We start from the raw sequence: 15792 nt of genomic DNA, 5'->3' as shown, positions 1-15792 counted from the left end.
GCTTAGGACAATTTGAAATTACTTCATGGTCCTCTGGCTGTCATTGTGATTGCTAAGTCAGCTGTCAGTCTTATTGTTACCTCCTTCAAGGACATATGTCTTTTGTTTTCTACAGTTGGTTTTAAGATTGTCTTTGTCTTTCATTTTCAGAAATTTTACTATACTATGCTTAGGTGTGGATTGACATGTATCTAGTGTTCAAGTAAATCCTAAATCTGTTTCCTAATGTTGTTGGTTAGTTCTGGAAAATTAACGCTTCATATGTCACTTTTATCTTCTCATTCTAGAATTGACTTTTTTTCTCTCCATCATACCTTTTACTATATCCATACTGTCTTACACATTTTCTGTGTTTACATACTTTTGCATCGCCATGCTTTATTTTAGATTTTTTCTTTGGATTTATCTTCCAGTTTACCAATTTTTCTCTTTAGCTATGAACTAACTTGTTAAACGTATTCACTTGTTTTTAAATTTTTATTGTAGTTTTCTATTTCAGAACTTCTATTTAATGTTGTAATCATTTTTTGTTATCTGCTAAAATTTATATATTTTATTTTCAAGAATATTTTTTATTTCTTAAGGATAATTATTTTCAAGTACATGACTATGACTCCATCATCTGGAATAGTTGTGTTCTATTTTTGTTTTCTGTGTGATTTTTATTATGTGACAGACATTGGTTATGAAAAACTGTTGATACAATCTGGAGTGTAGCATGATTTTATTTTACAGAGGAAGTTAACAACACTATATACAGCTAACCTAAATCTGCCAAAAATGGAGGAAATTTGGAATTGAAGTTAAGTCCATGTTAGTTAGGGCTGATCTCCTAAAATGTGGTCCTGTGTAGACACAACATGCTACTTGTAAAATTTGCTATATTCTCTTCCCTCTCCAATTTTTGTTCTCCTAGCTCCAAGCATCTATCAAAATTTTACTTCTCAGCTTCTAAGTTTCTTAGCCACTTTTTCCAAACTAGTAGATACCTACAGGTAGAAAGCATTTCTGAATGTCAGGCTTATAATCTTTTTTGAGCTTTTCTAGCTGAGCTTTCAAACATTTAAGGCTTAAAAAAATCTTGTCCAATTTTTCTAGTTGTTCCCAGTGGAAGTGTTTGCCAAACTATAGTTCACCATTATGGAACGTGTCTTCCATCATGGGAAATGAATCTCTTAATAAATTGGATTCATTTTTAAGTTTGGTATAAGGTAAAAATCTAATTTATTTTTAACAAACATGTAGCCAATTATCCCAACTAATTTTAAATGCCAATTTACTAAATATTTGTATATGCCACATATTAAAACCCACATATGCACAGGTTTATTTCTAAATTTCATATTTAAAACAAATGAACAATAATAATCAAGTATTAAAAATAACTATGAGAAGGCATTGCCATACTAGGTAACAAGACAGTTGACAAAGTTGTGGCCTCTTCCTCCATCTTCCAGGCCAACAGAGTGACATCTTCAAATCTTCCTTTTTCTGTCTCTGATCCTCCTGCCCTCCTCTTTTTCTTATATGGAGATTACATTGATCCTACTTCAGTAATCTGGAATAATCCCTCCATCTCAAATTCATTAACTTAATCAAATCTGCAAAGTCCCTTTTACCATGTAAAGTAATATACTAACAAGTTCCAGGAATTAGTAATAGTCGTCTTCAACTATGCAGCCAATATTCAAATGCCTCAATTATCTCATAACTGTTTTGTGTTTGTGGTTTGGTTTGTCTGTCTGTTTGAAGTGGGATCCAAATAAGATACCTACATTGAATTTTATTCAGTCATTTTTTAATCTATAGGTTTACCCTTTATGTATTTTTATTTTTTTGCAATTTGTTTGTTGAATAGTTCATGTCTTCTGTCCTATAAAATCTCCTATACCCTAATTTGCTAATTGCATTTTTATGATATCTTTTACATATTCCTTTATCTTCCGTATTTCCAGTAAATGAGAAGTTAGTGTTAGAAGACTGACAAAAAGACTAAGCAGTTCAAATTGAAAGAGCAATTTATATGGGGTTTCACATAATTTTATTAAAAAGCATGTGAAGTCTGGTTTTCTTTCTTTTTGTGATGTCAGGAGCCACGCATCATCCTTGCCTAGATCTATTATTTTATTAAAGGTTGACAAATGGCGATATTCTATTTCATCATTCTTTTCTCACTTATGAAAGGGACACTCCTATGATTAAAGGAAATTTATGTTTTGTTCTCATCTATCCATAATTAAAGAAACTAAGTTTTTTTGGTGTTATCTAAGTTGAATACTTGCCTAAGTGTTAAATTTCAAACATTCATGTGTTTGTCTTATGGCCCTTATTTGGTCCTAGAGCCTTGAGATCAGCATGAATAATCACATTACTGGGCAGGCCTCTGCCTCTGCCATGAAAGGTTGTTAATTAAAAAACAGGTATTTGTATCAAGGGTTAGCAAACACTTCTAAAATGTCATAAAATGTAGTGGTGTAAAATCTGCTTTCACTAATCCTTTAAATTTCCATGAGTGGCCTAATTCTTGAAGACACAACATTCATCTCTTAAGGATTTTTTTTTTTTTAATTGCTCTGGTCAGCTTGGGGAAAATACAAGTGACAATGGAAAATGAAGCAGCCGATCTGTGTCTACTTTCTCCATTTCATCTTTCCATAAGCATAAATTTCACCTAAATATATCCTTACAATACAGAAGAAAGGCATGATTGTGTAATTAACAAAGGAAAAGGGAGTTCTTTCTGAAATTTTTTCTTGATCACTCTAAATATCTACTTAAGCTGTTATTGATCCACTATCATATTCTCAAAGTTTTGCTTGAACTGATGAGATAGGATTATATTCCAAACTGATAATTATTGTAAGGGCTGTCACACGATATGATGTAATTCTGAAGTGGAAACGTTTTTCAGTGAAACTTTGTCAAGTGACACCTAATTTAAGCTACAGTATGAGGAGACTGCAAAGAAGTAATTTTTAGGAAAATCAGAAGCAAAAAGGGTTCCTTGTTTTCTGGCAGTTCACTTTTAAAAGGCTGGCATTAGAACAAGTACCCAAATGAAGAGTGAGTAATGGTGACTGAGGTGTTTATGAAGCGAGTAGTTTATAAATTCCAGAATAACAATACCCATGAAGTCAGAATAGCTGGCATGTTCCACGTGGTTCTTAATATCAGGAAAATTACAAAGATAATGAGAATATCCCCTTATTCACTGTTTATTTCTGATTATGGCCTATAATTGGTTGACTATATCAACCCACAGGAAACAAATAGGAAACCATATAATACAGTGCATATCTATATGCTTATTGGTGCAACAGTAGCCCAAATTCAGCAATAAGAAATCAGTTGGAATACAATAATATGAATTGATTAGAGAGTTTGTCTAAACCTTTTGTTTGAGATTATGATGCAATTAAGGTAGGTGTGATCCATTGAGGAAGTGGGATAAGAATTAGGTCTTAAACAATGAGTAGAATTAAAAAAATGTGAAATTAGAAGAGATTTCACTGAATTAAGTTGTCATTACATTTATTTATATAATTATTCTTTTTTGCAAATTACTAGTTGGTTTATCATTTTTTTCTGACTTGATTTGTATGCAGACATACGTACCTTATCCAACTGAACTTTGTCAAATAATCCATAAATACACAAAGTATGCATGATTAACAATGCTTTTAATGCCAAAAGACAGCTTATTTTCTTAATCCAAAGATCCCTTTATCTAATTATTCTTTTTGCAAACTACGAATTGGTTATATTAACACTTGAATAATCTTGACAAGAAGTTGCTTTAAGCAGTTAAAGATCCAGATGCTGATCAGCATGCATTAAGTGATTCTGCTTAATTGATTCCATCTAGATAAATTACTTACCTCAGTTCCTATCACAATTTCTTCCCTGGCAGAGTAGAACATAAATTCGTAGAGCTTGTAGTGTTGAAATAAGCTGAAATACAAAACAAATGTGCGCTCTGATAAGTCAGTTTCAGAAAAAAAAACCACAATAGGTAAAAGCATTTATTAAAGGAAACTTCATATTGACCAAGCTAATGCTATCAAACACTAAAATAGAGTTAGCAACCTCCTTTATTCCAAAAGAAATTGTCTGGAAATGCTAAGAAATTAGAGTTTTATTTTTTAAGGAAATGACAATATAACACAGAACCTACAATAATATCAGTAAATCCATCTGCAATGAGTGGGTAAGTTAGGAATAAGAAAGAAATTAGATGGCATCTTGACTCTTTGTAGCTTGAAAGCAAATAATGCGCCATTCCTAAAAAATATGAAACTTCATATTATTTGCTATGTTTTGCTGCAAACAGGAGTCAATTTCCTCTGGTACGAATGGCACTGAGCTATATAATCTACCTCTATATTAGTTACTTCTTACATTCTCAAACTGTTTCAAGATTAAATTAATCTCTAATAATACCTGAAAAATGATGGTGCATGAACTAAAATCCATTTCGAAAATGTCTGAGTTTCCTGCAGAATATTCGGTCATACATGAAAGGGAAAAGTTAATTTAAGAGAGGTTATTTCTTCAGTTCTTACCCTAAAAACTGGGTGGTCAGTATATAAAAACTATAAAGAACCAAAGGATAGGCGGTCACTAACACAAGTATTTCCAGTAAGTTTAAAGAGCAATGCATTATTAAGAGTTAAAAATTTACTGAAGGGCTGACTTCTAATATCCTGTTTGTGATAACATTTGAATTTTTCTAGTTCTCTTCCTGCTGGTTGGGAAAATTAATAGACTCATAATACAGCAAAATGCCCAAGAACAAAAAATTGTCTTAGTGGTTTCTCTTTCACTCTGGTGACTTTTGCTATTTAAGAAAATTGATTTTAATATAACTGAGAAATTAACGTTTGCAAAATGTAGCTACAGAGCATGTATAATAATGGCTTCTCCTGGATGTTGTAATGGATCAAAGTTTCAATTCATTTGAAATCAATGAAGAAATTCTTAGGCAGCTGAGTCTCTCTCAGTTATATTAGCAGTTGATCTCACTACTAACACAATCCATTAAAAAGTGATGGATGTGCAGACTGTGTCATGGTATTATTTTTTGGGGAAAAAAATCTTTTGTACATTCAAATTACTCATCAACATTCAGAAAAGTAACTTGGCTTTGACATTACTTTGATTTGTTGGCTAGAAAAATACATCAAGATTAGTGAATTTGATAATTCAATGAAGCAAAATAAATTCAAATTCTTCCTAACTTATACTGGTTACCTAGAGAAAGCCTTAAGGTCAAAAATATTACACTGGCAATAACTGATTTTAAGTAGAAAAATTAAAGCCTATAGAGTATTTTGGAAACAGCTTGGCTTCCTCTCAGAGAACCAGCATAAAATGTCCCTTTCTCTATCTTGTGTCACACAAAGAACTTAATTCATAGATCTTCCTTCCTGCAATTTCGTAATCTTTCAGCCTTATTATTTTCATTGCATAAAGGAATAAGGTTGTCCCATGCCAAGACGGAAAGTCACTTCTTAACATTGAAAATGCATGATTTGGATAAGGTGGTCAAAGCTGCAGGCTTGGGGGCAAGACCAGGACGAGGGCCTTGTCTAGCTTTACCAGGGGCACGGGAAGAAAGTGACACTTCTGCTGTGATCATGCATTTTCTTCCTCTTCTGACTGACTCAACCTCTTAGATTATTTTGTCAAACATTTAGTCTTAGTTCTAAATTGAAGAGAGATAAAGTGAAAATAATTCAAGATGTCTGGCTCAATGCGTGAAGTGCAGCACCCTGTGGTGTACAGAGGGGCAGGGTTGATTTTCTTATATTGAGTATATGCCTCTTATGTTGGGTATACACCTGAAATTGCTATCGCCTAATTCCCAAAAATAGGTAGAATCCACAAGGACAAAAGTGTATTTGGGCCATATATATGTAAATGATGTCTTTTCCCCTATTGTTATATTTATTATTCATTTTTTTGTCACCCAAAGTGCCTTCCTCACATAATCCTGATGCAGTTTGCTTTAGAACAGCAATTTTATATATATATATATATATATATATATATATATATACTTTTAAGTTCTGGAGTACATGTGCAGAATGTGCAGGTTTGTTACACAGGTATACATATGCTATGGTGGTTTGCTGCACCCATCAACCTGTCATCTACATTAGCTATTTATCCTAATGCTATCTCTCCCCCAACCTCCCACCCCCCGACAGGCCCTGGTGTGTGATGTTCCCCTATCTGTGTTCAGTTCTCCTTGTTCAGCTCCCTCCTATGAATGAGAACATGTGGTGTTTGGTTTTCTGTTCTTATGTTAGTTTGCTTGAGAAAGATGATTTCCAGCTTCATCCACATTCCTGCAAAGGACATGAACTCAGCCTTTTTTATGGCTGCATAGTATTCTGTATGATGTTTTATACTAAAAAGTTGCAGAAGTGTTTATATTCCTACACATTATATAATACTTACAAATGTGCCACTAGACTTGCACAACTAGATTTGCCAGCACTTATAGTCAGGTGGGGAAGGAAATTTGGTATTCATTTTTTTCGAATCACAGACACATGACAGAGTGTGTTAACAGCATCGAATGAAATTTCCATCTGATTGTCAGTTAAGTTTCATGTGCTATGGGTCATGTTGTAAAAACTGCTTTCCCTAAATGGCTTTTAGTGGTTGGGTAAATTTAACATCAGGTTAAATTCAAACACTCTTATACTTTTGATAACTGGGTTACCTTCATATTTGTAAAACTGCTTTGTAGTCATCAAAATGAAAAATATTATATTATTTCATTGTCATTAAACTTTTCTTTTCCTTCAACTTTTAAGTTTGAGGATACATGTGCCAGATGTGCAGGTTTGTTACATAGGTAAATGGGTGCCATGGTGGTTTGCTGCACAGATCAACCTATCACTTAGGTATTAAGCCCAGCATCCATTAGCTAGTCTTCCTGATGCTGCCCCTCCTCCCAGGTCCTTTCAAACTTTCATTTGTGGACTTTTGAGGGGTTCTGAACAGGTGTTGTAGAAAAGCATATTTTCTTTTACACAACTTCAGAATCAATTCCAGATATCCTACTGATATTTTATAGTTCTGTAATAGGAATATTTAAATTGCATAATTTCTTTGAAATAACAATATGAAGACTTAACAGCATCAAAATTGTTGTGATTTACTTTATTTGACTAACTTCTTAAATACAACTTTTTTGGTTTTGTTTAGTGAAGTAATAATATTAGGGATTTATAATATGTGAAATTATCCTGTTAGGCTCTAAAGGTGGCTAACATGGACGTCTCCTCTTAACTGTTTTCTGAAGGACAATGTCAAGAAATATGTTGATGAACATTCGCCCAGAGAGTCGAGATGAAGGGGAAAAGAGTTGCCATCCTTCGCCTTCTGGAAGGTGTGATTACAGCACCTGCATGGGTTTTGTGGCCCTGGTTAACTCTCAGTCCCGGTGCCCATTAGAAGCCTCCTGGGCTGAGAGCTCAGTTGTTAAAAATGTGTTCTGCAAGAGAAACTGGGACTGTTCAAACAGAGACGGAAAAGAAGGATGTTAATACAATGTGCAAAGTGGAATTCTTCTTGCCCAGTGATTCTCAAACTCTGATGGGTAGAAAGACCTTGAGGAATAGTCTCTCCTCCAATTCTGGATTACTATCCTCCCCCGCAATACAAGAACCTTGCCTACTCTAATTGATATGAAAACTACTCTGGCTTTGACTGAGAGACACCTCTTAGGAGGTATGTTTTAATATTAAGAAGCCACATTATATCAAATGTTATTATGTAAAAACCATATCACATCATATGACATTATTAATCCATGCCAGAAACCAATATATAAACTTTATCATTTTAAACACACTAGTATTTTAAAAGCTTTCTAGATTTCAACCAGGATCCTTGCCAAGCAAATCATGAACATGTCTAGGATATCAGTCAGCACTCTTATTTTAGAACTTTAAATTTTAAAGTTGAAAAACACTGGAGTGTGTAAGAGGAACAAAAATATTATGCATAAGCTTTCAGCTTGACAAAAGATTTTTACCTACTCTTCTTTGAATATTTGCAAACTCTAAAAATGTCCCTTTCGAGAGATGCATGACTCTACTGCAGATTTTGTGACAGATTATATAAAAAGACAAATTTCTTAGTTCACCAATGAAGAATCACTGTAATAAAAATACTTTCCTTCCGCCCACCATCATTTTCCAAGCAGTAAGAAAGACTTAATGAGTTTAATTGGTCAATAGTACAAGATATTTCAGGGCATGTAATAAATTTGAGGAAGCATATTCATAAATCTCTTCAAATTCTAATACAAAGCATTTAAAATAAATATTTAAATAGCAATGAATGTTGCTCTTCAAAATGTAAAATCAGGTAGTTGGAAAGATCAACTACCTAAAGTATAGAGTCTATTGTAATTGAATCTGATTAATCTGAATCATCCTATAATAAATAATACTAATTAAAGATGCAAAGAAAAATGAAATTCTTAATTTATTATAATTTTAGATGAAATTATATTTATCAAATGCAAACCTTTTTTCAGGAATGCAAAGTTAGCCAAAGTGTTCACTGTTCTGACTTTTAGTTATCAGATGAAAGATTTGTACACCTAATTTAAAGAAGATTTAATTACCTAATTATTGGTTGGGCCAATTACTGCATAAATTCTGTAAATATCTGAATTTGCTAAAAGCTGAATTATTTTTATTTAACATTTTCCAGAAGATGTGAAAGATAAATGTTACTGAAAATAATCCATACCTGATTTTTATGTAATCAATGATAGCATTGGCTTGTTTTACATCAAAGATATTCCATTCCTCACTTTTTCGTGAATGATTTGGTCCTATTTCAGCCATAACTTCTCCAAGCCATTTTATGCTGTCCTCTAAGGACATATGTAGTGCTGAAATAAAATCCAGAGAAATCTTAAGTATTATTTTGATAGATGTTTTCAGGATAAGATAATCCAAGATGTTTTTAATGTGCCAAAATTTACTTTGTTAAGTATTTGTGAGGATAAATTGTAAAACTCTTGTTTCTTATTAATAAATTAATACATTTTGTGCAAAAGAATAGCGGCTGGCTGGGAATGGTGGCTCAAGCCTGTAATCTCAGCACTTTGGGAGGCTGAGGTGGGTGGAACACTTGAGCCCATGAGTTAGACACCAGCCTGGCAACAGGGGGAAACCCTGTCTCTTCAAAAAAAACACAAAAATTAGCCAGGCATGGTGGCACATGCCTGAGGTCCCAGCTACTTGGGGGGCTGAGGTACAAGGATGGCTTGAGCCTGGGAGGTGGAGGTTGCAGTGAGCTGGGATGGTGCCATTGCACTACAGCCTTGGTGGCAGAGTGAGACTTGGTCTCGGGAAAAAAAAAATAGCAGCTGACCCCACCCCAACATTTGTAAATTACTATAATGCTACACAATTGTCTGCAGAGTTAATGTTTCCATTTTAGGATGAAAAAAAAGTCAAAATCTACTTTAAAGTCTTTCTTTAAAATGAAAAGGAGTTTTTAAAAATATATATACAATCTTAGAATAAAAGCATGAAAATTGCAAAAAAGATGTTTGACAGCTGGTGAGGAAGGGAAGGCTTAGATGGTAGGCTCAGTTACTAGACAGCAGAGCTGAACTTAGAGCTGAAAATGTAAATGAGTGGAGTCAATCAACACTGGGCTTCAGCCAATTGTTTCCATGTGTAAATCTGGGTTTGAAGATTTTCAATAGAAGTCAGAAATATGGATTTTTCTGTAAAACATCAAGTTTTTTTTTTTCTTTTCCACAGCTACAGACTTATAACTCATGTAAGCCATTTCTCAAATGTCTGCCCAGTGGTGCTGATGAGAGGCGGATGAAAATGTACAACGAGTGACCACAACCTGGCCACCACTAGCAGAAGTAACCAGCGCAGTGATTCTCATCTATTCTCTCACAGCTTCACACCAATGAAAACAAACATTCGAAACTATCTTCTGTGGCATTTGTCCAGTTGAAAAAGAACACCTTAGACTTAACTTTTAAAGCGTCTGTAATAATAATATGAACTTTTATCTTCTTTTCTCGTTTGGCTCCATTATGCTTGATGTTACTTGTGACAGATAAAATATTATTTACAACCCACACATATGCTATCCACCCTTTCCCTGGAAGATGGAGTCAGGTACGTGGACTGGCCAGAGTGTCCTATGTTTGCAGAAAAGTGATGAGCGTATGGACCTAAAACCAAGGATCCTGGAGGTGGAGAGCTGAAAAACACTAAAGCCAGGCTGGGCCGGCTGCTTAGGGGAGGTGAATGTCAGCAGGAGACCTGAATGTGGGATCTGGGGGAATTGTGCTGCTCAGTGTGGACCCCACCAACCAAATCTCTCTCTTTCTCAAACCATCAGTAAATGCTACACTTGTTGTAATGGAGTTGATGTGGAAGGGAGGGGGTGGAGATTAAAAGAAGTTATGAGAACATAGGCTGAATGCTGGACCAGGTATTTCTGGATTACACAGTTCCTCCTTCCCACTGGGATGAGTTGATTTGGAAGGGATGGGGGTGTAGATTAAAAGAAGTTATGAGAACATAGGCAGATTGCTGGACCAGGTATTTCTGGATTACACAGCTATGCCTTTCCATTGGTGTGTAAGTGCTCTACCGTAAATACCAAAATTACTAATAAGGTAAAGTAATTTAAAATGTTAGGAAGACACTATATACACTAACTTGAAATTTGTTTAGTATAGCTTCTTGTCTACTTATAGGAATTAGAAAGAAGCATAAAACTATATACAACAATTAAAATCTGGTTTAATGAATTACAGTTGGTTCATTTCCCATTGCCTCCCACCAGATCATCTTTTATGTATGTCAGATACACTGAATTATTTCTGGATAACTAGGTATTCCCATATCATTCTAAGTGGAATTCAATTATTATTGTACATTTCTCTCTTCATGATAAACTTCTTTTGATAATAGTGGAAGTAGCTTCAGAAATGAAAAATCTGTTGGATAAAAGGAATTCATAAATGAATGGAAAATCTGAATCATTTTATTAATAAAATGATATTAATTAGAGATGCAGAGAAAAGAGAAGTTCTTAGATAACTGATTATAATTCTAGATAAAATTATACTTATCAAACAAAAATACATTTATATGACTATTTCCTTCTGAAAATAGTTGAATCTTTAAAACTGTTTTCTATGTCTGATGTCTTTCTGTAGATAATTCCTTTAAAAATTAGGGAAGTTATAATTTCATTTATCTAACTGAAATATCTGCTCTTTTAAAAATCCCATTTAGCGATGTGATTAAAATATAAAAGACTAAGCCACTCAAATAGTAAAAGCTTCTAGAAATAAAATTTATTCTTGAAAATTTAGAGTAATGAAAGAACTTACTAGACTTATAATTAATTGAAAAATGTAGGATGATACCTAACTGACCTTTACTATTAATATCTGGGTGACCTGAGTCTCTTTGTATTTATCTACTTTTGGAGACAGGGTCTTGCTCTGTTACCCAGACTGCAGTGCAGTGATACAATCATGGCTCATTGCAGCCTTAGCCTCCTGGGCTCAAGTGATTCTCCCACTTCAGAATCCCAAGTAGCTGAGACCACAGCTGTGCGCCCTCATACCTGGCTAATTTTTAATTTTTTTTTTTTAGAGATGGGATTTCTCCATGTTGCCCAGGCTGGTCTTGAACTCCTGGCCTCAAAAGATCCTCCTGCTTTGGCCTCGTAAAGTGCTAGGATTACAGGCATGAGCCACTGCACCTGGCCTCATTTCCTTTCTATGTAAAATGAGAATACTGCAATACCTATTTTCAAAATTATAGTACTGTTGTGTGGATTGAATAAGAAATTCGTGTCCAGGTGCAGTGGCTCCTGCCTGTAATCCTAGCACTTTGGGAGGCGGAGGAAGGCAGATCACCTGAGGTCAAGAGTTTGAGACCAGCCAAGCCAAAATAGCAAAACCCCATCTCTACTAAAGGTACAAAAATTAGCCAGGCATGGTAGCATGTGCCTGTAGTCCCAGCTACTTGGGAGGCTGAGGCAGGAGAATTGCTTGAACCCAAAAGTTGGAGGTTGCAGTGAGCCGAGATTGTGCCACTGCACTCTAGCCTGGCCAGGAGACAGAGTAAGACTCTGCTTCAAAAAAAAGAAAGAAAAGAAAATGAATATATGTGGAATTCCTGGTGCTATTATATGTGTATAGTGGTTTTCTATATTTAGCCCAAGGCCAGCACATTTGTTGTATTTTTCAGAAGGATGGGCTCTCACTTGCTAGTGTAGACCCTGTGTGACCTTAAGGAGTCACTGAACCCCTCTGACTCATTAATTTCTCTCTTAAGGTAGCATGTAAATTAAATAGGACAATATTTGTAAAGCAATTGGCACTGTGACTTGCACAAGCTAATCTACATAAATGTCACCTGAATTTACTATTCCTATTAAGAGGAAAACCAATTTAGCATCATAAGAACTAAAAAATATTCTATACTTACTTACTAACATTCATGTTATACACAGAGGGGTCCATCTAGGCCTATGGACCTGGATAAAGGCCCAATACCCAGTCTATCCAATACTCCAGAGCGGGGGTGTCCAGTCTTTTGGCTTCCCTGGGCCATACTGGAAGAAGAAGAATCGTCTTGGGCCACACATAAACTGTATTAGCACTAATGATAGCTGATGAGCTTAAACAAAATGGCAAGGAAAATCCAATAATGTTTTAAGAAAATTTACAAATTTGTGTTGGGCCACATTCAAAGCCATCTTGGGCCACATGCAGCTCGCAGGACATGGATTGAACAAACTTGCTCTACAGCTTATCCTTGGTCAGGCCCTAGAAAAACTAGACCTCACAATATATACTGTTAAGAAAAGTGTACAAGTTCTATGTACCCTTTTTTTTTTTTTTTTGCGATGCAGTCTCGCTGTGTCACCTGGCTGGAGTGCAGTGGCGCGATCTTGGCTCACTGCAAACTCCGCCGCCAGGGTTCAAGTGATTCTACTGCCTTAGCTTCCCAAGTAGCTAGGACTACAGGCCTGTGCCATCACATCCAGATAATTTTTGTATTTTGAGTAGAGATGGGGTTTCACCATGTTGGCCAGGATGGTCTCGATCTCTTGACCTTGTGATCTGCCTGCCTTGGCCTCCCACAGTGCTGGTATTAAAGGCATCAGCCACTGTGCCTGGCCTGTCCCATATCCAATTTGATCCAATTTGATTCTAGATGGGTTGACTGCAGAATACCTGGTAGATATGCAGCTCAAGTTTAAGACAAGGATCAGGTTGGAGACTGAGCTAGCATGAAACACAGCTCCTGCACTGGACAGAGCACACTCCTGCTAGAGGCCCAGAGTGTGCTCTTTTGGGCTTTTTCTATTATGACATTGCTGAATGGGAGTGGTGGCTATGCTCTCAGGACCCTACTGCTACCTAGCTGAAGTGTAAACATACTTTATCTCCTTCCTTGGCTAAAATTACATTCTTTCCTAATGATGACTATAACTTTGTTAAGTTTAAAAGTGTGGAGGAAATTTTTTTTATTTTAATTTTTTTTCTGCCAGAAGGTAAAACTAGATTTCTTGCTTTTTTTCTGGTTAGGTTTCACATATGTATTTTCTCTCTCATGGTTTATGAGGAGCTGGATGGATCCTGTTCAGGTTTTAGAAATTCATTTTTGCAATAATATCAACAATATAAAGTTTCACCTAGAAGAAATGTTATTGAGTCTTATAAGGTAAGGGAAAAGTTTAAAAAAGAAATATCTTCTTAAATTTGGGATGTAAGGTTCATGAAAATTTTTACTTTCCTTTATTCTATTTCTAGTGTATGAATACTCAGCTCAGAAGTTGCTGAGGCTTAGGACAGTCCATGTTACATATTCTGTTTAAAAATTTAATTTTTGCATTAGTGATGTATTCACATTTCAAAACTACATATGCAGAAATCTTGTGAAAAGACTTCCTCCAATATCTGCTGCCCAAATGCCCAGTTCTTACTACTGTTCACCCCAGGGAATTTTAATTATTAACTTTTTCTGTATCTTTCAGCATTTCTTCGTGTATACACAAATAAAAATATTGATAGATTCTTATTTTTGTCTCTTTTGTAAATAAAAGCATGCAGTTCTGTACCATGCTTTACTTAATAACTATATATTGTCTCCCATACAGTACATAGAAAGCTTCCTCATTTTCTCCTTTTTATAGCTTTCTAGCATTCTATTCTAGGGAAAGCTAATAGTTATTGATAGACTTTTAATTTCAGTGTATTTTAGATTTACAGAAAGATTACAAGAATATCGCAGAGTCCCCAGATATTTAGAGGGTGGATGGCACCAATACAACTTTAAAATGAAATTAACATATCTTTGGCAAACTGATTATTAAGAAAACTGTTTGTTTTTGTAACTCAATGAAGGTATGAGCTATATATTTGCTATACTTAGGAAAACCCCAAATTTTTCATTAAAGGAATTACAATAAAATCAGTAACTTTTGCTTAAGAACCTCAGTTTAGATGGTAAATTTCTTTTACTTAAAAAAAAAAGAAAAATAATGTACTTACTTTTAAGATTCCAAAGCAACATGGCTAACAAAGTCATAAATTTTGAATATTGAATAACAGAGAAATCCATTCTTCTAGCCCACAAAAATCCAGATACATAATAATCCAGTAGAATGGCATCCATTAAACAAGTTTCAACGTTTTTGAAATTCAAAAAGATTCTGAGTTTTCTGCAAAATAAAAGAAAAATCCAGACATTACGTCAGATTAGATATTGAACCATTTATTTCCTAAGTTTTGAAAACAGGTTTTTTTCTTGAATGAAAATTCTATAATGCCCATAATCTGAAAATATTCAGTTACATCAAATTTCATAAGACCAAAGTGACATTCAGACGAGATTGAGCACGTTCAGGGTGGTATGGCCGCAGACCAAAGTGACATTCAGAAAAAGAAACAGAAAGAATAATGAAATGGGAGCACACTCTATTTTTCCTTCCTCCTCTTCCTTATTTTCTAGTTCTCCTCATTCTTCCCCCTTCATCTCCTTTCTTACTTGTTTATGTATAGCAATTTTACTACTATTTTTTTCTCTGAATTTTAATGTATTTTTTCATTTATAAAATTTTCTTTTATTTCTGAAAATGTTCTGAAACTAAGTTGTTAAATATTCTGATATATGAAAGATATATATCTCATATATATGAGACATACCTATGATACACACACACACACACACACACACACACACACATATTTTGAGACAGGGCCTGCTCCATCAGCCAGGTTGGAGTGCAGTGGTGCGATCTTGGCTCACTGCAACCGCTGCCTCTCCAGTTCAAGCAATTCTCCTCCCTCAGCCTCCAGAGTAACTGGAATTACAGGTGTCCGCAACCATGCATGGTTAATTTTTTGTATTTTTAGTAAAGACAGGGTTTCACCACGTTGGCAAGGCTGGTCTTGAACTCCTGACCTCAAGTTATCTACCTGCTTCAGCCTCTCAAAGTGCTGGGATTACAGGCCTGAGCTACTGCACCCAGTTCATTCTGCTATATTTTAAAAAGAATTTCAATTATCCATATTTTAGTCATTTTTTCCAGAATTTCAATTTTTAATTCTTTTCAACCTTAAAATTTTTTCAAGTCTATTCTTTTTCATTTTGGATACTTTTATCATTACTCTGTACCTTAGTGTGTTTTCAGCAGGGTTATTCTGGGGGTGGCTCTAAATTTCCCCTCAAATTCCACAAGATCTTTCCTTCTCTA

At 34.9% G+C, this 15792-nt stretch overlaps 1 protein-coding gene across 2 annotated transcripts in view; it reads right to left on the bottom strand.

Moving 5' to 3' along the window:
- Positions 1 to 15792, bottom strand: part of CABCOCO1 (ciliary associated calcium binding coiled-coil 1) — a 101591-nt gene that overhangs the window by 67782 nt on the left and 18017 nt on the right. For both annotated transcript variants that reach the window (XM_037743382.1, XM_017542305.2), the window contains exons 3-5: positions 14588 to 14757; positions 8776 to 8920; positions 3879 to 3951 (exon numbers count right to left, since the gene is read on the bottom strand). In XM_037743382.1, coding sequence (XP_037599310.1) covers positions 3879 to 3951; positions 8776 to 8920; positions 14588 to 14757 — 388 coding nt within the window. The remainder of the gene's footprint in view (positions 1 to 3878; positions 3952 to 8775; positions 8921 to 14587; positions 14758 to 15792) is intronic.

The sequence above is a fragment of the Cebus imitator genome, unplaced genomic scaffold (assembly GCF_001604975.1).
Source record: "Cebus imitator isolate Cc_AM_T3 unplaced genomic scaffold, Cebus_imitator-1.0 Scaffold142, whole genome shotgun sequence".
Taxonomy (NCBI): Eukaryota; Metazoa; Chordata; class Mammalia; order Primates; family Cebidae; genus Cebus; species Cebus imitator.
This window is presented reverse-complemented; position numbering and strand designations above follow the sequence as displayed.